The following is a 27,043-nucleotide window of genomic DNA, read 5'->3' as shown; positions in this document are numbered from 1 at the left end:
AAAGTAGGGTCTCTACTAACCAAATAGAGTTATTTTTGGAGGGGGACTGTGTCATACATACCCAGCAGCACTTCGTTCTCCACCACCCCTGTGGCCATTGATTAAAAAAGCCCTCATAAAAATGTATACAAATTCAATATAATCTGAATGAGTTGCACTGTTTTGAAATGAGGGCGTTTTATTTTGAAGGTGTCATTACCACATAAAACTGACGTCATCATTTGTGCTGCTGGCAGAATACTCGTGCTAATCGCCTACCCCGGGCGGTCTTGAATATATGTTCTGATGCGGTTAAAGGTGTAGCATAGTCTTGCAAGGGAAAGAAACGGTAAGATTTCATATACATTTTCATGTTCCAAATGCATACTGTCATGATATCTTACTTGATCTAATATGTAATATCCACACCGAGGCGCGCATCATGTTATTACTTTAACATGCTGTGTATGGTTGTCAATAACAACTGCCCCGTTTTATGGGACATTCTTGATGCTAAACTTGGGATTTCTGCCGAATTATTTAATGAAATCGTGAATTGCTCGCTTTTGCGCATTTGTTTGCTTTACGTGCCTTGTTGGCAACTGTAGCATAATGCAGCAAAAATTTAACATTACTTGCAGAGAAAGTTTTAAAAGTTTTAGCCAATATTGCAGAATGCCATTATAACTTCAGGTTTTTGAGGGGTAGGTAAGCAATAGGTATTTATAACATTACATATACATTCACCTTTCTCTCAACATAAAAAAAATAGAGCGATTTCAGAACAATTTACATTCACGAGACCCAGAAGTGTTCCAGTGACGGGGATTTCTAGAAAAGTCGGTGTCTTGGCTGACGTCACTGGCATTGTAACCGCGTGAAGTAGCAAGAAGATGTGATTTCCAGACGTTGAGACAGCCGGTCTGGGTTATTTTTGTCCTTATGCTGGGGAGTGTTATTGGATACTTTACTTTACTTTGATCCGTGAATCAAATATACACATATCTAATTTATCTGTTTAACAGGGAAACAATAGAAAGATCCGCGATAGGCTAAGTAGCCTAGTTATAACGGTACTACAATGCATATTTGATATTGCCATAGGTGGAACCTCTTACTTTTAGTACATCTTTGTGCATTCTGGCTGCAGATATGGCAAGCAGCAATGCAGGTTACAGAACTGAGAAAACTAAGAAGCAAGCATCCCAAAACAATCAGTTTGAGAAATAAGAAATAAGAAAATGTCTACACATTTTCAGACTGAATTGAACCATTTCTGCTCTATAATCCATCAGACTCAGTAAAGTCGTCATTGACAAGTCGTCATTGACGTCATTTACTCCTCTATAGCCCTACTGTCAGAGAGAACTGCTCAAATAAGACAAAGGAACAAAGTCATCATTCCCCAGAAACACATTCAATTTAATTGGGGGAAGAAACTTGCAAAGTACATTTCTTATTTGCAATGTCATTCATTATCTGTGTACAGAGACTCTACTACAATGTAGGTTTACATCTCAATATTCTGTTTAAAGAACATCATTACTTGTGGGAGCGTGTGAGTCTGTGTGCGTGTGTGTACGTCTGTGTGTGGTGTAAGTGTTTGCGAATGTTACTGCAATATAACACCGGAATTATTTGAGCCCATATGTGTACACAGCCAGGAGGGAGCTTGGCGTTAGATCAAGTTTGTGTAATGAGTGCCTGCACTGCTTGAGTCAAACTGTATAAACAGATATCCAGATAAATGCCAAAATAGAGGTGAGCTAGCAGTGACATCATGAGGCTGAATGCTGAACAGTGTTGCTGCGTCCTTGATTAGATGCTTTGCAGTTCATTGTGGAGCTCACGTCAAAGGTTGCTCAGGCTGACAAACAACAAACAGTTGCAGTAAGACCTGGACTGTATTGAGGATCTTGATCACTTAGCCCTGACCTTGTGTCAACTCTGGACCCTTATCAAACTTACTGGATCTCAGCTCATCATACATATTGGAGAGGTCACTTGCTAGCCAATACTGCTCTGGAATAGTTCAGAGTTCTATTCTTGAACACATCTCCTTCTTTCAACTCAAGTAACACAGAAAACATTTTTTACTAGTGTGCTGCCGAGATGGAAGGGAGTGAGCGGGTTGGCCTCCTGTTCCCTCTAAGCTTTGCGGGGGCGTGCAGCTCCCTGGAGACTGCCGCCCAGAAGAATTATCAGCCTGCGCAGAGAAGCACAATATTCAACTTTTCCCCCATAGGTAACACTATCAACATTTGCTTTACTGTGGGAATTGTAATCGAATCAATGCAATTTGAGCCACTTTCAATGCAACGTGCCCGAAACAACTATGCAAGACTTAGTATGCAAAACGCATCGGAGTAGGTTTCTGTTGCATTGACAGGCACGACTCAGGCTTGTACTCGACACAGACCGGTGCACCATAACCAATCAGAGTTGCAGCACGCCTATATGCAAATATAGATCTGTGCCATTCACTTTGAACTGGACTGTGTTAACAGAATGAGCGGTCGTGAGTAGATGTGCTTGAGGCTTCTTAACAGCTTCTACCCCCAGGCCATAAGACTCCTGAACAGCTAATCAAATGGCATCCCAGACCTGTTGTATTCGGCGCATGTGACAAATACAATTTGATTTGATTTGATTAGAGATCAAAGTGAGAGCTGCATGTAGCCATGTGTGCACATTTGTTCATATCCTTTGCTAGTTTGTGAGTAATTAGCCCAGTTATAGATAATTTGCAGTCAGCAATGGGCGAGTGATTGCTTCTTACAAGAACACAAAACGTGTACATTTCTAGACAACTTTGAAAGGCAAGTGGGGTAAAGAGCTTTTTTTTGTCTTAAAGGGGCAGTGTTGAGTTTTGAGACTGGTTTGAATAAGCTAAGTAGCCAATAGGTAGGGTTGCATGATTTGTCTGATTCTCTGTAATAATGGTATGGGATGTGTATAAACAGCCCTGCATGTTTTTTTCAGTCTCATGGGATGTAGAACTACATTGAACACCACACGTTGGCTGCTGCTTTAGGCTGAAGGATTGAACAGCTATTTCCATGTTAAGGGATGCATTTTCTCCATTGTTTTTGATGGTAGGCCACTCTGGTAGGTCTACATTATCATCATCCACAGTAATCTACTTGACCACTGTCTGAAACAGTAAAGGGGGTACAGCCTCAGTTTTCACAGTAAACACACAGAATTTTCACAACGTTGAAGTTTGCACTCAGCAGACCTGAAATTTGCTCAGCGCCCCAAAAAATTTGAGGGAAATTTTACTCCTGAGGTGAAAGGTGTTGTGGGATGAATGTTTTAGCAGTGTGTTGTGAGTAATGAGTTAATGTTAGGAAATGACAGATATCTGGAAAGGTGAAGTCTGAGGCTTGGGTGGGTTGTCTCAGCATGTTCTCAGCCTGGGGAGGGTGTGTGTGTTTATGCTTGATCAGGTCATTTATCCAGATTAACTAGAGAATATCTATTTTTACACAGCAACAGTTTCACTGTGAGTTCATCCCAGCCTCTGGTCAATGTTGAAACTGGAACGAACTACAAAAATCTCTGAAACTGGAAACACTTATCTCCCTCACTAGCTTTAAGCACCAACTGTCAGAGCAGCTCACAGATTACTGCACCTGTACATAGCCCACCTATAATTTAGCCCAAACGACTACCTCTTTCCCTACTGTATTTTATTTATTTATTTATTTTGTTCCTTTGCACCCCCATTATTTTTATTTCTACTTTGCACATTCTCCCATTGCAAATCTACCATTCCAGTGTTTTACTTGCTATATTGTATCTACTTTGCCACCATGGCCTTTTTGCCTTTACCTCCCTTATCTCACCTCATTTGCTCACATCGTATATAGACTTGTTTATACTGTATTATTGACTGTATGTTTGTTTTACTCCATGTGTAACTCTGTGTCGTTGTATGTGTCAAACTGCTTTGCTTTATCTTGGCCAGGTCGCAATTGTAAATGAGAACTTGTTCTCAACTTGCCTACCTGGTTAAATAAAGGTGAAATAAAAAATTGTAAAAAAATAAATAAAAATGTTAAGCAAAAATAAATATAATGTACAATCAGTCAGTAGCTAGATTGGTATATAAATTAGAGCCCTACCGATATGTTTTTTTTGGAGTCCGATACCAATTCCGTTATTTGGGGGGGACAAAACTTACCCATGCTGATATTTTGTCATTATTTATTTTATTTAACCTTTATTTAACTAGGCAAGTCAGTTAAGAACAAATTCTTATTTACAATGACCGTATACCCCGGCCAAACCTGGACGACGCTGGGCCAATTGTGCTCCGTTCTATGGGACTCCCAATCACAGCCGGATGTGATACAACCTATATCACAGATATACAGGGCTTTTGGAAAATATTCAGACCCCTTGACTTTCCACATCTTGTTACGTTACAGCCTTATTCTAAAATGTCTGAAATTGTTTTTTCCCCTCATCAATCTACACACAATACCCCATAATGACAAAGCACAACAGGTTTTTAAAAATGTTTGCTGGTAAAAAAATAATAAACAGAAATATCACAGTTACATTAGTATTCAGACGCTTTAGTACTTTGTTGATGCACCTTTGGCAGTGATTACAGCATCAAGTCTTCTTGGGTATGATGCTACAAGCTTGGCACACTGGTATTTGGGGAGTTTCTCCCATTCTTCTCTGCAGATCCTCTCAAGCTCTGTCAGGTTGGATGGGGAGCGTTGGTGCACAGCCATTTTCTGGTCTCTCCAGAGATGTTCGATTGGGTTCGAGTCCGGGCTCTTTCGGCCAATTAAGGACAATTCAGAGACTTTTCCCGAAGCCACTTCTGCGTTGTCTTGGCTGTGTGCTTAGGGTCGTTGTCCTGTTGGAAGGTGAACCTTCACCCCAGTCTGAGCACTCTGGAGCAAGTTTCCATCAAGGTTCTCTCTGTAATTTGCTTCATTCATCTTTGCCTCGATCCTGACTAGTCTTCTAGTCCCTGCGACTGAAAAACATCCCCACAGCATGATGCTGCCACCACTATGTTTCATTGTAGGGATGGTGCCAGGTTTCCTCCAGACGTCCTTGGTATTCAGGCTAAGAGCTCAATCTTAAGAATTTGTTCTTAACTGACTTGCCTAGTTAAATAAAGGTTAAATATTATTTATTTATTTTTTAAATCGTGGTTTCGTCAGAACAGAGAATCTTGTTTCTCATGGTCTGAGAGTCTTTAGGTGCTTTTTGGCAAACTCCAAGTGGGCTGTAATGTGCCTTTTACTGAGGAGTGGCTTCCGACTGGCCACTCTACCATACAGGCCTGATTGGTCGAGTGCTGCAGAGATGGTTGTCTTTCTGGAAGGTTCTCCCATCTCCACAGAGGAACTCTAGAGCTCTGTCAGAGTGACCATCTGGGTCGTTGTCACCTCTCTGACCAAGGCCCTTCTCCCCCGGTTGCTCTGGGAAGAGTTTAGGAGGTTACAAACATCTTCCATTTAAGAATGATGGAGGCCACTGTGTTCTTGTGGACCTTCAATGCTGCAGAAACGTTTTGGTACCCTTCCCCAGATCTGTGCTTCAACACAACCCTGTCGACCTCATGGCTTGGTTTTTGCTCTGACATGCACTGTCAACTGTGGGACCTTATATATATATATCAGAATAAAGTAAGACCCAGATGCAGAGAGTGTCGAAGTAACAATGTTTATTACAGCAACAGAGGCAACCGTACAGGACGGCAGGCAGGCTCAGGGTCAGTTCAGGCAGAGGTCGGAAATCCAGATAGGGGCAAAGGTACAGGACGGCAGGCAAGCTCAGGGTCAAATTATTTCCAACATTTGGAAAAAGTCAAGGGGTCAATACTTTCCGAAGGCACTGTAGGTAGTGCTTTAGCTAGAAGCCATCTCTGCTCCTCCTCCTCTCCCTCTGCTCATAATATCACACAAATTATTATTGGACTCATCATCTGGAAAGACTCAAGGGATTGGTATAATTTTGATGAAAACAATGAATTGCAAAATTATGGCATATACTGTACGTATAAATCTATCAATTCTGCCCTCCCTTTTCAGTGTTTCACTTTTAAAAGTATAGCATAGTAATAAACAATTGGAAGCATAATGTAGAACTAGTTACAAATATTTAAGAATTTTAAATCCATTGTCATAGCTTTCACGGTTCAGTCAAAACTAGACACAAACAGTTATTGATTAAGCTAGTTTTTTTCCAACTCCATAGAACACATTTAGCATGCTTCAGATTCATGAGCTCTGTTTGACAATTAGATATCACACTGTATTTTACTAGACGTTGTTGGTGGTGGTAATCCCAAAATCGAGCTGGATTAAAGAGAAGAAAGGGGTCCAGACAGTTTGGAGTGAGCTGTGATTTATTAGACAAACTGTCAGTAAACAGTCATAACTGGAATTATATGGTGAAGCAGCTGGAGAGAGTTCAGAAACACACTGCACAATGCTGCTTCACACCCTGTATAACCTCACTGTAAACTCTATCTCTCTCTCTGAAGTATGTCTTTTGTGTGTCTATGTCAACAGTATGTGGGGTTTTATATAGGAGAGAGAAAGTGGAAAATGTTGTTTTGTCTTTGGTCGAATGAGCACTTCTTTCAACCAAGTAATTCCTCTGTATTTGTGAGCGAGACAGATTTTTGGGATTCTTAACCATTAGGGAAGCAAATGAAGCAGCAGTCTAGTACACTCTGCATGTCCCCTAACCCCAAGACCCCATGAACCCAAGTTCCAGACATACTGTAGTTGGTTACCAGACCTTTTAGCAGTCTTCTACTCCAAAGCTCCACTAGCTTCCCTCTGATGTGTTTTAGGAGGCGAAGAGAGCGTATATGATGAGTCAAAGGAAATTCTTTTGAGATTCACTCTATTTATTAGTCATCCTTTCTCATCTGGCACGCTACGGGCCAGCCCCAATGAAGGCCCTTGGTTTTGCAGCCATTTTAGACTCAGATGACAAGACGCCAGACAGCACAGGGCCTACCAAGTAACAACTGGCCAGTAATGGCTCACATATTAGGAAAAGGCCTGTTGGAAACTATTAACACAGCATTATTGCACAGACAACTTTCAAATAATGGAAACATTGCCAGTTAAACCATTTTTCTCATATTGCATCTCTGAAAGCCTAATGTAATTTGTTGTGTGGATAATGAAAAGGAAATACCTGATTGACTAACTGACATGCCTTTCTTAATCGCCCCTGAGGGGATACATAACGTTGAATTGAATTGAATGACTGACTGACGTGATTGTGTGATGTCATTGCAGGTCTTGTCTACCAGTACAATGAGAAAATACCCGTCCCTCCTCTCCCTGGCTCTGGTCTGCTGCTACTGTAGCGTACAGGCTGAAGTTTTCACCTCTATAGGTAAGCCTATATGTACTGTATACCTATAGCATTACACCTCTGGAGTGTATGCCTGTACCACTACAAATCTATAAGTAGCCCTATACCATTACCCTTATATGTATGACATAACATCAGGGTTTTTTGTGTAGAAATGTATTGAGTGGGCTGCCTAAATGTTTTTTCTGACCACCTAAGTCCAAACTATAAAATCAAATGATAATACAACTTTTTCAGTGTAAACTTAAACAACTTAAACCAGATATAAAGTATATATAGTATTTAAATAAAGAATCTTTGAGAACTAACCATCACCAAATTAAAGCTAGACCGCCAGGGAGAATCTAAAATGCCAAAGATGATGCATTCAGGAGTATTTTGTCATGGCATGGGACCCACATTGATTTTGTTATAATGTTTGAGTCACTCAGATAGCATAAGAACATGGCATAGGTCAATAAAATAATTATCTCTGTCTCTGAACTCTTCTCACATCTGACCCGCATAAAAGCAGCATAAAAGCAGCAAAGCTATCAACGGAAGGAAACGCCTGCATCAGACAAAGCTTAGGAGAGTTTACATCGTTTAAAGCAGCCTTATTAACAGATTTTCTCAATACAACAAATGTTAGTAACTAAGCAAGTAGAAGTTGTTCTTATTCAGTCCAATTTCTGAAATAACATTTTGAACTTAATTTCACTCCAAGGGGCACTAGCAGCCTGTATAATGTTAGTTGAAGTAGTAATTTACTTTACTTTGCTTAGTTTGGCAGACATTAGACTAAGATACAAATGTGCCGTGAAGCTGTTTCACTGTCCTCCTGGCAACCGCATTGAGCTCACTCCTAACTGTCCAGCGTTGCTATGGAATTGTTTTCTGCATACATCGGGAGCCACACCCCCTTACCTCAAAGACACATGGGTATTTATAATGCGGTGTGGTTGGACACATAATACTACACAATCTCAGCAGAGGAGGCTACGTGTTGAGCATTTTTTTTGCGTTTTCACTTACTAAAGTCTGTGTCGGAAACTGTTCAGAAAATAGCTTAAATATTTCACAGACCATTAAACCGAAGCACATTCTGCATCCACTTTCTCTCAGGAAATGATGATCATGGGAAATGACTCGACCTGGTTGCCTAACATGTTTATAACATAGGTGTACAGTAGTCTGTTATGACACAAAAGATTCAGGATATTGAATGAGTCGTCTTCAGTTTTCAACTTCACATAATTTTTTTTCTCCCTTAAACCTTCTATTAGGTCAAATGACAGACCTGATATACACAGAGAAGGAGTTGGTTCAGTCCTTGAAAGAATACATCAAAGCAGAGGAATCCAAACTAGATGCTGTGAAAAGGTGAACACTACAATCTGTAACCATAGAATCTGTAACCATAGACTCTGTAACCATAGAATCTGTAACCATAGAATCTGTAACCATAGAATCTGTAACCATAGAATCTGTAACCATAGACTCTGTAACCATAGACTCTGTAACCATAGAATCTGTAACCATAGAATCTGTAACCATAGACTCTGTAACCATAGACTCTGTAACCATAGACTCTGTAACCATAGACTCTGTAACCATAGACTCTGTAACCATAGACTCTGTAACCATAGACTCTGTAACCATAGACTCTGTAACCATAGACTCTGTAACCATAGACTCTGTAACCATAGACTCTGTAACCATAGAATCTGTAACCATAGAATCTGTAACCATATAATCCTTTTAGCCTTTTTTTCCCCAATGATGTTCATTTGCCAGAATATGCCTAACTGACAGATGGAATAGGTCAGTTTGAGAGATGATCAATGATCGGATTGTAGCACGACTGGAGATACTATTCTACTAGCCTGAACCTGACTCTTTCCCTCCATGTGCTGTAGCTGGGCCAACAAGCTGGACGTGCTGACGCGTGCCTCCACCTTAGACCCGGAGGGCTACCTGGCCCACCCCGTCAACGCCTACAAGCTGATGAAGAGGCTCAACACGGAGTGGTCCGAGCTGGAGAGCCTGGTGCTGCAGGACCCTTCAGACGGTACGATAGGGATGGAGGGAGGGAGAGGTTACAGCTTCTATATAGCTTCTCTCTGTGTGGGTGTGTGGAGGCTTGTGGAGAAAGGGGTGTGGGGCCAATTGTGATCCATCATGCTCCAACCCCACATCTGCAGAGTAGAGTGGAGCTGAGAGAGAGAACACTGGCTGTGCAGCTGTAACTGTATCAGTTTACATTGGTCACGTCTTCAGTGTGTGCGTGTGCGTGTGTGTAATTGTCTTCTGTCTTACTTATATGTTTGTCTTTGCATGCTGTATGCACAGCCATGCAACCAAGCATAAATTAGGTGTATCAGGTGAGTCAACAAAATATTGAAATGTCTTGGGTTCCCTGAGGAGAGGTTTGAGAACCACTGCTATACGTGACTAGAATCACAGTTTACATTCTCTAGTTATCTGAACCTCACACACTAGATCACATATTTTATAATTGCACACCAGGCAGCTCCACTGCAGATGTTCTGTGCTTGGTGCCTTTGACTATTTGTATGCATCCCAAATAGCACCTTATTATTGCTGAGCGATTAGTGCTGCTTGAGGTCGGTTCGGTTTCATTTCAAATTTACTTCAAATTATTACTGTTTTTGATTTCAGTCATTTTTTTTGACAGTAAATGCACTATGCGTTATGTGGGGGGAATTCTCTAACAACACAGAATAAAACAATTATAAAAGTCCCATGATGCTAGTGACTGCCCATTACTGCTTATCACTTATTAACCATCATTTCTTCATATGACTTTACTTTAATAAAATATTTGTTTTATTTAATGACTTTATTCCAAGTCATCATCTCATCTCTATAGAGCTGCTGCCTATGCTGTCTGACAAAATAACATTTTTAGTCGTTTTTTAACGTAAATAAGGCATACTTTTATGATCTCTGAATAGCAACTATCAATCACTTAGATCATATATTTTCAGGTAAAGATACCTCGCGAAGCAACTGCTTTCTATCCCTCTCGCACATTCTCTCCGTCTCCGTGTCTGCTCCACACAGAACGGACAAGTAAGCGGGCATGCAAAGGATTATGGTCATTGTAGTTAATTGTTGTGTTTTCTGCTCTAAACTATGTAGAATATTGGCCTGTTTGAAACTACAACTCCCTACTCCCTACTCCCTACATTGCACAGTTCAGGCTTGATTTGATTTATTTCTACAGAAACTTTGTATCGAGCTCACAGTCAATTTGTTATTTATGTGTCCTGGTCAATTTGTTATTTATGTGCCCTGGTCAAAAGTAGTCCAGTATAAAATGAATAGAGTGGTACTTGGGACAAAGCTTTCGATGACTCACAAGATTTGAATCATTTTAAACCGTTTCACTCTGTGTATGTATCACTGTGGTCCCTCAGGGTTTATCTCCAACATGACAGTACACAGGCAGTACTTCCCTGACCAGGAGGATGAGAAAGGTGCTGCCAAGGCACTGATGCGTCTCCAGGACACGTACAAACTGGACTCTGAGAGTTTCGCCAGGGGCAAACTGCCAGGTAAAGAAGGAGTGTTGTTATTCTCTCTCTGACTCCCTGCAGACACAGATAAAATCACTCCAATGCTGCCAAGGAAGATTCTAGAAGCCTCCATATGTGTTATCACAGTGTGTGAGCTGAGCGTATCTCAACCTGGCCCTTCCAGAACGCTTCGAACAAGCTAAGTGCTACTGCAGATTGGTTTCTATTTCTTCCAGACAGATGTCTAACCTCTCCAGAAATGCAAGCTAAACCAGAACAGCCTTGACACCAAGAGCAGATGCTTTGGCCACACATTCACTGTGTATATTTGTTTTACAACAAATGTGCATCCTTTCTTAGGATTCTACCCCACCAAGTCTGACAACTCTGTCAGAAAAAGGATAAAAAGCAAAGTGTTTTGATATGCCCCTCTTATTGTTGCAATAGCAACATAATCTACAGTATCACAGCACCATTATGGATTTATGGAGTAAACCTCATAAACAGTTCATTAACTGGTTATAGATAGTCTTATTCATGGAAGTTGTTATGAAGTGCTAAGAACAAAATGGTGCATTAATACTATACTGTACTACACTATACTAAGGTTGGCAACATTTCCCCAAATTCCAATACTTTGCAGAAATCCTGTTTGGAGGAGTCACGGATTTCCTGCTAATTCCCTCCTGATTCCAGGAATCTTCCAACTGGGAATTCTGGAAAACCTGGTAATTTTGGGAAAGTTACTGTAATTTTGCAACCCTAACTATACTATACTATAACTGCAGGGATGCACCACAATGCCATCCTGACAGTGGATGACTGTTACGATATGGGGAAGACGGCTTACAACGAGGCAGACTACTACCACGCAGTGCTGTGGATGCAGCAGGCCCTCAGGCAGATGGATGCAGAGGAGGAGCACGTGGTGTCCAAGGCCGATGTCCTGGACTATCTCAGCTACTCCGTCTACCAGATGGGAGACCTGCCCCGCGCCATCGAGTTGACACGCCGCCTAGTGGCCATCGGTAGGACACACACGCAACATACCACTGAAACATCTTCAGAACTTGTTTAATATCCAGCTTATTTTTAGGGGTGTTTGAGAACACGAGAGACATCTTTCTCTCTCACTCTCTAAATCTCAACCTCTTATACTCTCACTATCTCAATCTCTTATTATCTTACTCTCTCTCACACAATGTCACTATCTCCATCTCTTATACTCTCACTCTCTCTCACATATTCTCACTATCTCAATCTCTTATACTCTCACTCTCTGTTACAATTTCTCACTATCTCAATTACTTATACTCTCACTCTCCCTCACACATTCTCACTATCTCAATCTCTTATACTCTCACTCTCTCACACAGATTCCTCACATAATCTAATATTCTCATGCATTCTCACATAATCACCATCTCACCAACTCTCATATACATCTTCCATAGTTCCAGGGTGTAACCAAGAGAGTGGTCATGGTTTACTATTTTGAACTGCATCAGTGATGTTGTGTGCTGAAGGCTGCAATTATGGCGATCTGGTTGCTTTGTTTGAATGTGAAGTTAAATGGACCAAACCCGAAGGCGAACAGCTAGGAAAATCTACCAGCGCTGTCATATTTACCAAGGAAAGAATCAGATTTAAAAGAGTAACATTAGCAACTGTAGTTAGCTAGATTAACATATTGCCGGGTAGTTTTCCCTAGTTTTGATATGTTTTTGTGTGTTTGTGGCTGGAAAAGTGCTACTTTTAACCGTTTAAAGCGTTTTAAGTATATTAAGGGAAATACCGTACTAGGGAGTTGTCAGTAGATTGTTTTTGTCAAGGTAACTGTAACTGACCTAACTAAAATTGCATTCGGAAAGTGTTCAGACCCTTTCACTTTTTCCACATTTTGTTACGTTACAGCCTTATTCTAAAATTGATTAAATAATTTTTTCCCCTCATCAATCTACACACAATACTGTAGGGGGTGCGTACTGGCGGCAGAGAAGTCAGGCACAGGAGAGCAAAAACTGATTTCCAACGGCGCAGTTTAATAAACAAAACCACCATAAACAGAACCATAAAGCAATGGGTAAACAAAACCCGTTACACACGAGCATAACGTGCACAAGCACAACAATAAACAATTCCCGACAAGGACATGGGGGGAACAGAGCGTTAAATTCACAACATGTAATGATGGAATTGAAACCAGGTGTGTGGGAAGACAAGACAAAACAAATGGAAAATGAAAGGTGGATCAGCGATGGCTAGAAGACCGGTGACGTCGACCGCCGAACGCCGCCCGAACAAGGAGAGGGACCGACTTCAGCGGAAGTCGTGACAAATACCCCATAATGACAAATCAAAAACAGTTTTTTTTAAAAATGTTTGCAAAAAAAACAGAAATACCTTATTTGCATAAGTATTCAGATGCTTTTCTATGAGATTTGAAATTGAGCTCAGGAGCATCCTGTTTCCATTGATAATCCTTGAGATGTTTCTACAACTTGATTGGAGTCCACCTATGGTAAATTCAATTGATTGGACATGATTTGGAAAGACACACAACTGTCTATGTAAGGTCCCACAGTTAAAAGTGCATGTCAGAGCAAAAACCAAGTCGAAGGAATTGTCCGTAGAGCTCCGAGAATGGATTGTGTCGAGGCACAGATCTGGGGAAGGGTACCAAAACATTTCTGCAGTATTGAAGGTCCCCAAGAACACAGTGGCCTCCATCATTCTTAAATGGAAGAAGTTTGAAAGCACTAAGATTCTTCCTAGAGCTAGCCGCCCGGCCAAAATGACCAATTGGGGGAGAAGGGCCTTGATCAGGGAGGTGACCAAGAACCCGATGATCACTCTGACAGAGCTCCAGAGTTCCTCTGTGGAGATTGGAGAACCTTCGAGTGGGACAACCCTCTCTGCAGCACTCCACCAATCAGGCCTTTATGGCAGAGTTGCCAGACGGAAGCCACTCTTCAGTAAAAGGCACATGACAGCCCGCAAAAGGCACCTAAAGGACTCTCAGACCATGAGAAACAAGATTCTCTGGTCTGATGAAACCAAGATTGAACTCTTTGGCCTGAATGCCAAGTGTCATGTCTGGAGGAAACCTGGCACCATCCCTATGGTGAAACATGGTGGTGGCAGCATCATGCTGTGGGGATGTTTTTCAGCGACAGGCACTAGGAGACTAGTAAGGAAAGATGAACAGAGTGATGTACAGAGAGATCCTTGATGAAAACCCATTCCAGAGTGCTCAGGACCTCAGACTGGGGGGTGAAGGTTAATCTTCCAACAGGACAACAACCCTAAGCACATAGCCAAGACAAGTACTGAGTAAAGGGTCTTTACTGAGTAAAGGGTCTGAATACTTAAGTAAATGTGATATTTCTGTTTTTTTGCTTTGTCATTATGGTGTATTGATGAGGAAAAAACAATTCAATCAATTTTAGAATAAGGTTGTAATGTAACAAAATGTGGAAAAAGTCAAGGGGTCTGAATACTTTCCGAATGCACTGTAACTGAATGCAATGTTGCCATATAATCCCTAGTCTTGCCTCTCATCTCATAACACGTAATGGCAATTATGAAATAACTGCAGTTGACTGACTCTAAAGACCACAAGAGGGCATCTTATTTCAGACATTCAATGTAAGTGTTTCTATCCTTGAAAAGAAAATAAAAAAAATACATGTTTTAGTAGCATGTAGAGAGAGACAGTTGTTATTCACTCAAACCAGTGATGAGAGTTACACATTGTTGAATTGTGCAATCACACAATGAATTAATGCTGATTCTAATATATTTCCCTCATATTCCCCATGTCCTGTTAGTCTGCGTAACTGCATGACCCGTGGTGTTCTTACAGACTCTAGCCACCAGAGGGCAGGAGGAAACCTGCGTTACTTTGAGAAGCTGCTGTCCAAGCAGCTGAACGAGCTGAACCAGGAGGGCCAGGAGCCAGCCACAGAGGAGCCCATCCAGCTGGGGACCTACAAGAGACCCAATGACTACCTGCCTGAAAGGGAGATCTACGAGGCCCTGTGCAGGGGAGAGGGAGTCAAAATGGTAAGAGACTGATTGTCTAAGACTCTTCTAAGACAGTTGATTAGGGGTAATGGCCAAAAGTTAGATTTACAATCTGTATGGCTATGCCTCGATAATGTCAATCTAGAGAGAGGCCCATGATGAATAAACTGTCCAAGTGGTGACATGAATGAGGGATTAGTGCTTAATTTGAGCTGGATCCTGCCGGACTGTTTTGTTCTGGAATCCATTTTCAAGGACCCGGTACCTCTCGTGGTATGAAAAATAATTTTCACTATGTGCAATGTACAAATTTCCAAAAAAGCAATCAGGGTTAATTCAATTTGCCTCCTCTTTAATGATCCTGTCCCCTAAAAAACATAATGTGAAAACGTACCTGATATTCTAAGAATTGATTTGTGTTGGGCCGGCCCGGGTTTATGGTTTGAGCAACATTAAAGCCTATAGACCAACGCGTGACCGTTGCTGTGGTAAGAGAAGCTTGCGCCTGTATCTCTCACAGAACTGGAATGAGATTCCCTTTCTATGATATCTCTCTGCTCTGATAGACATGAGCCTGCAACATTCATCTCTCCACCTTTGCATCTTCATCAACCCTTAGTAAACCTGTGATTGACTAGATACAATGCTATTTCACAGTGCTGATGTAAAAACGTATGTGTTATGGCTTTACACCCCATGCTATAATGTGGATAAAGAGTTACTTGTCTAACAGAACACAGAGGGTGTTCTTTAATGGAAGCCTCTCAAATATAATCCAGTTAGAATCAAGAATTCCCCAGGGTAGCTGTTTAGGCCCCTTGCTTTTTTAAATTTTTACTAATGACATGCCACTAACTTTAAAGCCAGAGTGTATGCGGATGACTCAACGCCATACACATCAGTTACTACATCGACTGAAATGACTGCAACACTCAACAAAGAGCTGCAGTTAGTTTCAGAGTGGGTGGCAAGGAATAAGTTAGCGCTAAATATTTCTAAAACTAAAAGCATTGTATTTGGAACAAAACACCCACTAAACCCTAAACCTCAACTAAATCTCGTAATAAATAATGTGGAAATTGAGCAAGTTGAGATAACTAAACTGCTTGGAGTAACACTAGATTGTAAACTGTCATGGTCAAAACATATTGATGCAGTAAAAGCTGAGATGGGGAGAAGTCTGTTTTTAATAAAGCGATGCTCTGCCTTCTTAACAACACTATCAACAAGGCAGGTCCTACAGGCCCTAGTTTTGTCACACCTTGGCTACTGTTCAGTCGTGTGGTCAGGTGCCACAAAAAAAGGACTTAGAAAAATTGCAATTGTCACAGAACAGGGCAGCACAGCTGGACCTTGGATGTACACAGAGAGCTAATATTAATAATATGCATGTCAATCTCTCCTGGCTGAAAGTGAAGTAGGGATTGACTTCATCACTACTTTTATTTATGAGAGGTATTGACATGTTGAATGCACTGAGCTGTCTGTCTAAACTACTGGCACACAGCTCTGACACCCATGCATAGAGGAGAAATACAGATCAGAGTTGGGTTATAAAAAAACATGTGAACATCCCACAGAGCACCATTAAATCCATTATTAAAAATGGAAAGAATATGGCACCACAACAAACCTGTCAAGAGAGGGCCGCACACCAAAACTCACAGACCAAGCAAGGAGGGCATTAATCAGAGAGGAAACAAAGAGACCAAAGATAACCCTGAAGGAGCTGCAAAGCTCTATAGCGGAGATTGGAGTATCTGTCCATAGGACCACTTTATGCCGTACACTCCACAGAGCTGGGCTTTACAGAAGAGTGGCCAGAAAAAAGCCATTGCTTAAAGAAAAAAATAAGCAAACACATTTGGATGTTTGCCAAAAGGCATGTGGCAGACTTCCCAAACATATGACCATCTGGTCAGATGAGACTAAAATGAAGCTTTTTGGCCATCAAGGAAACGCTACGTCTGGCGCAAACCCAACACCTCTCATCACCCCAAGAATACAATCCCCACAGTGAAGCATGGTGGTGGAAGCATCATGCTGTCGGGATGTTTTTCATCGGCAGGGACTGGGAAACTGGTCAGAATTGAAGGAATGATGGAAGGCGCTAAATACAGGGAAATTCTTGAGGGAAACCTGTTTCAGTCTTCCAGAGATTTGAGACTGGGACGGAGGTTCACCTTCCAGCAGGACATTGATCCTAAGCATACTGCTAAAGCAACACTTGCGTGGTTTAAGGGGACACATTTAAATGTCTTGGAATGACCTAGTCAACGCCCAGACCTCAATCCAATTGAGAATCTATGGTATGACTTAAAGATTGCTGTACACCAGCGGAACCAATCCAACTTGAAGGAGCTGGAGCAGTTATGCCTTGAAGAATGGGAAAAAATTCCAGTGGCTAGATGTGCCAAGCTTATAGAGACATACCCCAAGAGACTTGCAGCTGTAATTGCTGCAAAAGGTGTCTCTACACAGTATTGACTTTGAGGGGGGTGAATAGTTATGCACACTCAAGTTTTCAGTTTTTTTGTCTTATATCTTGTTTGTATCACAATAAAAAATATTTTGCATCTTCAAAGTGGTAGGCATTTTATTGAGGGGTAGCCAGGGCCACACTCCAACACTTCGACATAATTTACAAACATAGCATGTGTATTTAGTGAGTCCACCAGATCAGAAGCAATAGGAAAGACCAGGGATGTTCGCTTGATAAGTGTGTGAATTGGACCATTTTCCTGTCCTGCTAAGCATTCAAAATGTAAAAAATACTTTTGGGTGTCAGGGAAAATGTATGGAGTAAAAAGTACATTGTTCTCTTTAGGATTGTAGTGATGTAAAATGTGTAAAGAAGGGAAATACTAGGGTAATGTACAGATACCCCAAAAAACTACTTAAGTCATACTTTAAAGTATTTTTACTAAAGTACTTTACACCACTGGCTGGAGGTGCTTCAACACCCCTGATATATTGAAATACATTTGCCAAAGTAATAGAATTACTGCTGTCTGTTCAGAAATAAATGAAATCATTCAGAATACTGCACAAGAAGCAGACCTATAATTTAGCCACAGAGGATCAACAATAGCTTGTAAAAAAATAAATAATAATAATGTATTGCCTATCTGTGGATTGTGTGTAGCCCAATCACAAGGCATGCCTACAGTCAGGAATGCACATCTGTCAGTGAACAGCATACAGCCGCCAAAACAAGCCTTTCGCAATATTTAGAATACAATCGCGGGAAAAACACAAGTTGGAAAGCAAATGGTTCCTGCTGGAAAGAGATGACTAATCTGACTGTAGGCTGCCAAATAGTTATCAACTTCCAAATAGGCCTATTGAGTGAAGAGAATTGTTTTAGAAAGTTAAACAAGAGCGACATAAGTTTTTGGCACGAGCGCATCGGCCATCGCCGGTGAGTGAGCTACGCATCATTCGGTGAGTCAGTGAAACTGGAAAGCTTTTTTAGGACTATAATTTCCTCCTCATATTGTACATTATGTGTGTCTCCACACACCTAGGTCTAAGCTACAGATGGATTCAAGACAAGGACGTTTTTATTGATCTCTGATTCTCAGTTTGTCAGTGTGAAAGTACCCTGTCATTTCGATCATTTGTGATGTTTTAAAAAAGATTCAGCTAAAGTTTCCAATTATCAAAAATTTGTAGAATTGCATGAAATGCATTCATAAATGGCCCAGTTTTTCTCAGACTCTAGGCTTACACCCCCCCGGTGTGTGCAGCTTCTGAATGCGCCTCCACTCTACTGCTCTATGCCAACACGCAAGAGCCATGATATGCATGCAAAGTTTTATTATAAAGTTGTTGTTTTTTCTGGTGTTCCGGTACCTCAGAACCCCTCAGGTCACACCCAACTCACCTCCCTTTTCGTTCCGGCACCTCCCAATTTACAAATTAAGCACTGGAGAGGAGATGTGAGGTAACTTAACAGGGTTTTGGAGATGAGATGTGAATTCCACTTTAACTCACACTCCCAACCCATTCCACCCTCCAACCCATCCAGACCACTGAGAGGCGCAGCCGGCTGTACTGCCGCTACCATGACGGGAACAGGAACCCTCGTCTGCTGCTCCAGCCCATGAAGGAGGAGGATGAGTGGGACAGCCCACACATCGTCCGCTACCTCAACGCTCTGTCAGACCAGGAGATAGAGAAGATCAAGGAGCTGGCCAAGCCCAGGGTGAGAGGAGCAGCAAACTGGGCCAGTTCCAGTTCCACTATAACCTTAGATTGTCTCTGTTAGTAGATGGAATACTATACCGTATGTCTCAGTGGTAGTATTGAAACATCTTATCATAAGAGAGAGAATGTCTCAGAAACACACTATGGTGTCAATATTAATTTATACTGTATGTCTTTGTATAGCTTGCAAGAGCTACTGTTAGAGACCCCATAACAGGCATTCTGACCACAGCAAACTACAGGGTATCCAAAAGGTGAGTCATTATGTAGATCATGTTTAGTCATGACTCATCTCTGGGTGAATGAGTCATGTTGTTGGGTTGAGTCAGTGGATGTCTTGTCCTTCAGTGCGTGGCTGGAGGGGGAAGAGGACCCTGTTATTGAACGCGTCAACCAAAGGATAGAGGACATCACAGGTCTGACAACGCAGACTGCCGAACTACTCCAGGTACCGATCACATACATAATACATACAGTCCACCCATGGCCGTGAGAAGGGGGGCTGGGGCGTTAATTTCAATTTATCAGATGGTGCTGCAATCCCCTCAGCACCCCTACTTCCTGCGGCGATGAGCCTACCTGGTAGACATAGATAACTATATATATAGTCGTGTTAGACAGGGGTATACTGTAGTTTACCTGTTACACTCATATCAACATTGGGCATCATGTTAGAATACCCCTCTTCACTTTGTGAAACTTAGCTGATCATTTAACAGTCATCTGGTTTTGTGTGAGTCGTTGTAAACTTCAGGCTTCAAAAGTTATCTGATCGGATTTGATTAAATGCATAGAAATAGAATGAATAGAGCAGGCGTATCATTGACTTGAATGGGGACGCCCGTTCTGTTAATTATATTTCTACGACTTTAATCCTATCCGATTCAAGAAATCCGATCAGTTAACTTCTGAATGATGAGGCCCAGAGGTTGTCCAATAACTTAGCTTCTACTCTTTGTCTCACTAAACAGATTGCTAACTATGGGGTCGGAGGACAATACGAGCCACATTTTGATTTCTCCAGGGTAAGGGTAACCTCTAGACGGGGACTAAAGTGTGCTCTCTGTTGCATCTGGGAAGGGATTTAACAGTCATGTAGTCGTTTATCCTGCTGTGATCTATAGAGAAGTACGTTTTCACACGTGTAGCCACACGCCACTTGCTTATGTTGTTTTTCTCCATTACAATGACAATATATGTTGACCTAAAAATAAATTAGAGCTGCACATTTAGCTGTCAACATGCAAGACAGTGTCAAAGGTCAATGTGGACCTGTAAAATTAGGGGGATTCTGGCTCTCACCGACTGCTAGAGTCTGCTTCCCAAATGGCAACCTATTCCTTAAGTAGTGCACTATCGAGTGAAGGGAATACAGTGTCATTTGTGGCACAGATAGAGTGGTGTGTATCCAAGAGGGGCCCTGAATTCTTAAATGGCAGATTGCCAAAGGAGACCTAGATGACAGTTCAACCAAGTCCATAACCACAAGGGCATATTCCTAGAAGGAGAATAACTCAGAGGGCATATTCCTAGTAGAGTAAGAATAGTTAGGAACAGTATGTACAGATATATTGGCAGCCTTGCATTTTACAATGGAGTGCAACGGAACAGAATGTTCTGTTTTCTCAATTCAAAACTGGTTGAATGGCTATTTTTACCCTGTAGGCACCTGCAACCTACCACGGGTGAAATAAACGACATCATAAACAAGAATCCTTACCTCCAACCAAATTAATTTGAATTTTGTAACATTTAGTCCAGGTCATTTTTTACTTTGAAGTGAAAAATCTAAATTTAAGTTTAGACAAATACATGTGCACACACCAAAAGTTCTCAAGTTCAATTTACTTGAGAAGAAATAGTGAATCATGCAAAAAAAAAGACATTCAACACAACGTCAGAAGCTGGTTTGAAGTTGTTGGCATGCAGATCACAGCATGATGAAGATTGCACTTTGAGCCTTGGGGACCTCAGGTTTTATATTCAGTGAGTATGTTTCTTCCGTTAGGAAGATTCCAGACTGCACGCAAGATGCTCAGGTCCTCAACCCAGTGGTAGACAGTGGCTCTAATGATTCTTAGCGGCACCCAGTTGAAGTGCGCAACGTACTGTATCAATTGGACTACATGAAAATATATCCACTTAATCTAATCTATAATCAAAGGATTCAATATTAGATTATATTTAATATACTAAATATTCAATTGTTGCTCATATTTTTGTGAAATTAGTCAATTTATCCCAATGATTTTCAATAACCAAATTAAGTCAAACAGATATTAACAATCAATTTGATCACAAAGGATTTCTTTAATGGCGGGATCCTACAGACATTTTAGTCTGGGTTAAAAGTTCTAAACATTTGTTGCAGCGTCCTCAGGACATCATGGTCGATGGAAATAGACTTGCTACCTTCCTGAACTACGTAAGTACATGTCCCTGTGTGTATTCAACTTGTGTTTTACTTCATAGAAAGAGGAACCTGATGCTTTCAAAACATTAGGCACTGGAAATCGTCTGGCTACTTTTTTAAATTACGTAAGTATGGGAATCCAGTTGCTGCTGTCAACTTACAGTAGCAGCTAATGATTTAGGGCTCTATTCAACATTACAGAGTGATTGAAATTTAAAGGCAATGTTCCCGCTTTAGCGGAGTCTGCATTCACGTTGAATGCTGCATATGTCGGCTCAATCGGCAATTACCTTAACAGATTGAATAGAGCCATTAGATTCTTCTTTGTGGCTCTCTGTTTTGCATAATTGTTTTTCGCAGATCCATGACCTCCATTTCAATATTGGACTTCAATTGATTGCCAAATGGTTGAGAAACATGGAATGTCAATCAATGTTACCGCATACTCATAAAATCACTGGCCGTGTCCGAACACACATACTAGTGTGCTACATACTTAAACTGCATACTATGTACTCGTCGTCGCATACTATTTATCACGTACCGGTTAGTAAAAAGTATACAGCAGGCCACGGCCGCAATGCAGTAGCGACTCCTGACAGGCTGAGTAGGTGGGGCGGAACTGAGTGCGGGTGTATTTTTTTCAAATTCAACAGACATGCATCGCATTAACCAGCCTGATAATAGTTATTTTCTCTAAACTCTGAAAAGAATAGGAATGGAGTTATAGGCCTACTCAGGCTGTTTATAGCCAGACTATCACAGCCAACTATAACGTAGTATAGAAACTGATGGGAGTTGTGGTGGTAAACATACTTGATCTTGCTATAACTGCTGGTTTGAGTTAGGGCTATCATGGTGGTGTCCATTAAAACACAGAGATGATGTCCCAAAAAGCAGCAGCTACTCTTCCTGGGGTCCACACAAAACATGAAACATGACATAATAAAGAACATTAATAGACAAGAACAGCTCAAGGACAGAACTACATCAATTAAACGTTTTTTTTTAAAGACACATGTAGCCTACATTTCAATACCAATACATACACAAACTATCTAGGTCAAATAAGGGAGAGGCATTGTGCCACGAGGTGTTAATTTATCTGTTTTTTGAAACCAGGTTTTCTGTTTATTTGAGAAATATGAGATGGGACAGAGTTCCATACAATAAGGGCGCTATATAATACTGTACACTTTCTTGAATTTGTCCTGGATTTGAGGACTGTGAAAAGACCCATGGTGGAATGTCTGGTGGGGTAATTGTGTGTCAGAGCTGTGTGTAAGTTGACTATGCAAACAATTTGGGATTTTCAACAATGTTTCTAATAAAAAGATGAAGTGATGCAGTCAATCTCTCCTCAACTCTTAGCCAATAAAGAAAAAAATGCCTACTATTTAGGATGCAAGTATGGGTATTTGGACACGGCCACTGACATTGCTACAGTAGATGGTGGTGGGAAAAAAGTTTGTCAAACACTGGAAATTGACAATTGGAGTCTGTCAGTTAATTTCTGTGTTGTACCCAATCAGACCCTCAAGGACTGGAATTGCCCTCCCCTGCCCTACAGTACACCATAACATTCTATCTCATTTAATGGCCCATGCTAATACTATAAATATGATGTGAGTGTGTAAATAGAGGTAGAATGCCATGCTTTGCAGAACTACAGTGCTTTTGGATGACTACTTTTTATACTGCACTTCTGTCTAGTTGAATGACTAGTTATTATGGATTTGGTGTTATGTTTAGTGTTATTAAACAATGTTGTCATAGTTTCAAGACTTCAAGACTTTCAAAACCCTTCTTCAGATCTTCAGTAAACTTTAGAATTGCTACAGATATATTTTTACAACTTGGAAACTATCATTTGTATGATTACACCTGCTACATTACATTTTTTAATGTAAATACAGAACACATCCCTTAGAGAAGTAGGCTACAGTAAATGGTATTAGGTGGAGTACTTCAGTGTATTAGTGAAGCCAGCTCACAAGGCAGTCTTTTCCCTGACAGATGAGTGATGTTGAAGCTGGAGGAGCCACTGTGTTTCCAGACTTTGGAGCAGCTATCTATCCCAAAAAGGTGAGATATAAACAATGTGACTGCTGCCAAGCACAGCCCTCAGCACTAGGGGCCAGGAAAAACTATTGGTCAGGTCACACGGTCAGAGAAATCTCCTAGCCGTAGCCATCATACAATGTTAGCCTTAGTTGAGAGGGCCCACACTATCTTATAGTGAGCCATTACGTTGATGCAGTGGTGACTTACATGTACTGAACAGGGTATGTCTTCTCAATGTGTGTCCACAGGGAACTGCAGTCTTCTGGTACAACCTCTTTAGGAGTGGAGAGGGAGACTACAGGACCAGACACGCTGCCTGTCCTGTGTTAGTAGGAAGTAAATGGGGTGAGTCAGATGGAGAGTTGAATCTTAACACACAAGCAGCCTCTCTAATCTCAATATGTTTATTGGTGTCAGTCATTTGATGTGTTTATTTGACTACTTCCTAGTCAGTCTTCCTTGTGTTTCTCTAATGTATCCCTCATGTAGGCTGCAATCAAACCTTCATAGCAATGTTACGGCAGTGTTTTTGTTTACAAACTTCTGATGGCACATACACTTACTTTGATAATAGGAAGCCTTTACCTGTGAGTGGAGTCTTCCTGGTAGTAGTATGTTTCAACATAGCCCTTAACCCCATTTCCACTGGCACTTTGAATTAAGGCCAAATTAGGGATAAATTCGAGCTGGGTCGAGGCCCAGTTTCACAGCCCAGTTTTACTAAGCAACTGCCAGCTAATCACCGCTGAATACTGACACCACGTTTAGCTAGGTTGTCTGGGCTTGTTGCTGACTGTTAGCTATCACAATGACAAGCAGTACTGCAGTAGTCAGACATGACACGAATTACCACTATAGATGGATCCTTCATTTATTTTTGCACTGCACAATACACTTTTATGAGAACAGTCAGTCCTCGAATGATAGCTAGCTAACGTTAGCTAACATTAGCTTGCAAATCAAAGTTGAAACAAGTCTGCTAGCTAACATGAACTAGCATTAATTTGATCTGGTGAGGTTGTATTGAAACCTGTCATCTGGTTTGCTTGGTTAGCTAGCTCTGTTCTTGTATCTATTTATCATGTGTTTTTGTTCTACTTTACTTTATAGTACTATATATTGATTACTGCATTGTTGGGAAAAGAGTTTACAAGAAAGGAATTTCACTGTAATCGTGCTTTGAGTCGTTCCGTTAGTAGTAGGTTTTGGTCTGGCACATTGGAGAGCCCTTAGTCTGGCACATTGGAGATAATTGAGATTGGCACTGACATTTTATATTTCTCTCTGTTGCCAGTGTCCAACAAATGGATCCATGAGCGAGGTCAAGAGTTTAGGAGGCCATGTGGCCTGACAGAAGTGGACTGAACCAAACCTCTCACCACTGACCTCAGACTGGAGGTGTACACTCTACCTACAGTGCCTGAACATTTTATTGATCTCTCTCACTCACACACACACACACACACACACACAAACACACTCACACACACACACACACACACACACACACACACACACACACACACACACACACACACACACACACACACACACACACACACACACACACACACACACACCCTACTGTGGTATCCATTCTGGCTTTTAACATTGAGTTGAGTCTTGACTCTTCAGTACCTATACAGATAAAAGGAGGTGGATATGTGAATATACTGTGGGTATATAGCGTTAAAGGCTCTAATTTCTTGTTTTGTTTAGCATTATGATTTTTTGTTTAAAAAAAATGACATGCATAATCACATACTGACAGCACAACCCAATGAGAACTTACTGTTTTCTGTCCACTACATTTACATTTACAGAATGCTTAAATTATTACACCGTATGATTGTGACATTTTTAAAAATGGAAAATGTGAACCACAATAAACAGTGTATTTTATTAATGCCCCAATTCAGTCCTTTTCATTTTATTTTTCAATCATCACTTTGTCTACTAAATCTCAGTGAGCCTCCTTGGACCACTGAAATGTTCAGTCCGACTATGTTGGCGTGGTGATATAAATTTGAATACATTTACATACAGGTCTGATTGGTTGATAGAATCATCTAGAGCCCACCCCCTTACCCCTTCAACAACAACAAAAACAAAGGCACATGGTATTCAACCTGTCAGTTGGAGCTGGACCCTGAAAGACAAGACTTCCACAGGTCTGAAGGCTACTTTGTTTTGTCATCAAAACAAAAGGCTTGCATCACGCATCTTAATGTCATTGTTGTACTATTTTCCATAGGTCAGAATATGCAAAAGATGCAGGACCAGAAAGGACGAGAAATATGTAATGTGTGGAGCATTTAATTAAAAAATTGTAGGCTTAACATAGTCATAAAAAAAAAAATCTTAATTTCCCCCCTCCCCCGGCTCACTCTCGGCGTGTCTCACTCCAGTCACTTACCTAAGATGCAAGCAGAGATATGCACAATTATGCACAATGCACAATTATATATGTCTATGTCATCAGACTCTGGGTAAATAGAAGGACTGCCTTCATTGCCAAAATCTTATCAGCCGTGTGTACACTGTATAGGCAACAGTCTCTTGGCGCAGCCAAATGGAGCAAATGCAGCCAAATGGAGCAGCCAAATGCGGCACTAGGAAATAAGCAAACTGAAAATCACTCACCCAGAGGTGGCGCTCCTAGTGGCTGGTGACTTTAATGCAGGGAAACTTAAATCAGTTCTACCAAAATAATTCTAGATCGCCTGTACTCCACACACAGAGATGCGTACAAAGCTCTCCCTTAACCTCCATTTGGTAAATCCGACCACAACTCTATCCTCCTGATTCATGCTTACAAGCAAAAATTAAAGCAGGAAGCACCAGTGACTCGGTCTATAAAAAAAGTGGTCAGATGAAGCAGATGCTAAACTACAGAACTGTTTTGCTATCACAGACTGGAACATGTTCCGGGATTCTTCTGATGGCATTGAGGAGTACACTACATCAATCACTGGCTTTATCAATAAGTGCATCAAGGACGTCGTCTCCACAGTGACTGTATGTACATACCCCAACCAGAAGCCATGGATTACAGGCAACATTCGCACTGAGCTAAAGGGTAGAACTGCCGCTTTCAAGGTGCGGGACTCTAACCCGGAAGCTTAAAAGAAATCCTGCTATGCCCTGCGACGAACCATCAAACAGGCAAAGTGTTAATACAGGGCTAAGATTGAATCATACTACACCGGCTCTGACACTCATCTTATGTGGCAGGGCTTGGAAACTATTACAGACTACAAAGGGAAGCACAGCCGCGAGCTGCCCAGTGGCACGAGCCTACCAGACGAGCTAAATCACTTCGATGCTCGCTTCGAGGCAAGCAACACTGAGGCATGCATGAGAGCATCAGCTGTTCCGGATGACTGTGTGATCACGCCCTCCATAGCCGACGTGAGTAAGACCTTTAAACAGGTCAACATACACAAGGCTGCGGTGCCAGACG

At 41.3% G+C, this 27,043-nt stretch overlaps 1 protein-coding gene across 3 annotated transcripts; it reads left to right on the top strand.

Moving 5' to 3' along the window:
• Positions 1-226: 226 nt before the first annotated feature.
• Positions 227-25,494, top strand: LOC110533369 (prolyl 4-hydroxylase subunit alpha-2). 3 transcript variants are annotated; one of them, XM_021617498.2, is made up of 15 exons: positions 227-328; positions 7,269-7,368; positions 8,613-8,709; positions 9,246-9,397; positions 10,770-10,907; positions 11,657-11,896; positions 14,734-14,933; positions 18,925-19,101; positions 19,287-19,357; positions 19,452-19,551; positions 20,075-20,128; positions 21,576-21,641; positions 23,533-23,601; positions 23,829-23,925; positions 24,875-25,494. In XM_021617498.2, exons 2-15 carry the CDS (start codon positions 7,287-7,289, stop codon positions 24,943-24,945), a joined length of 1,614 nt encoding a protein of 537 aa, XP_021473173.1. In that variant the 5' UTR covers positions 227-328; positions 7,269-7,286; the 3' UTR covers positions 24,946-25,494. The 3 variants fall into 3 exon arrangements, with proteins under 3 accessions (XP_021473173.1, XP_021473174.1, XP_021473175.1); XM_021617499.2 differs by lacking the exon at positions 21,576-21,641 and adding an exon at positions 21,475-21,528; XM_021617500.2 differs by lacking the exon at positions 20,075-20,128.
• Positions 25,495-27,043: the final 1,549 nt, after the last annotated feature.

Source organism: Oncorhynchus mykiss, chromosome 10, assembly GCF_013265735.2.
Source record: "Oncorhynchus mykiss isolate Arlee chromosome 10, USDA_OmykA_1.1, whole genome shotgun sequence".
NCBI classification, from domain to species: Eukaryota; Metazoa; Chordata; class Actinopteri; order Salmoniformes; family Salmonidae; genus Oncorhynchus; species Oncorhynchus mykiss.
The sequence above is the reverse complement of the archived record's forward strand: the minus strand, read 5'-3'. Positions and strand labels throughout refer to the sequence as shown.

Excerpts from the sequence above, each read along its gene's own strand:
- LOC110533369 (XM_021617498.2), top strand. The coding sequence starts at position 7,287 with ATGAGAAAATACCCGTCCCTCCTCTCCCTGGCTCTGGTCTGCTGCTAC. Across the intron at positions 9,398-10,769 it reads GCTGCAGGACCCTTCAGACG|GGTTTATCTCCAACATGACA; the intron begins GTACGATAGGGA and ends GTGGTCCCTCAG. Across the intron at positions 19,358-19,451 it reads AACTACAGGGTATCCAAAAG|TGCGTGGCTGGAGGGGGAAG; the intron begins GTGAGTCATTAT and ends CTTGTCCTTCAG.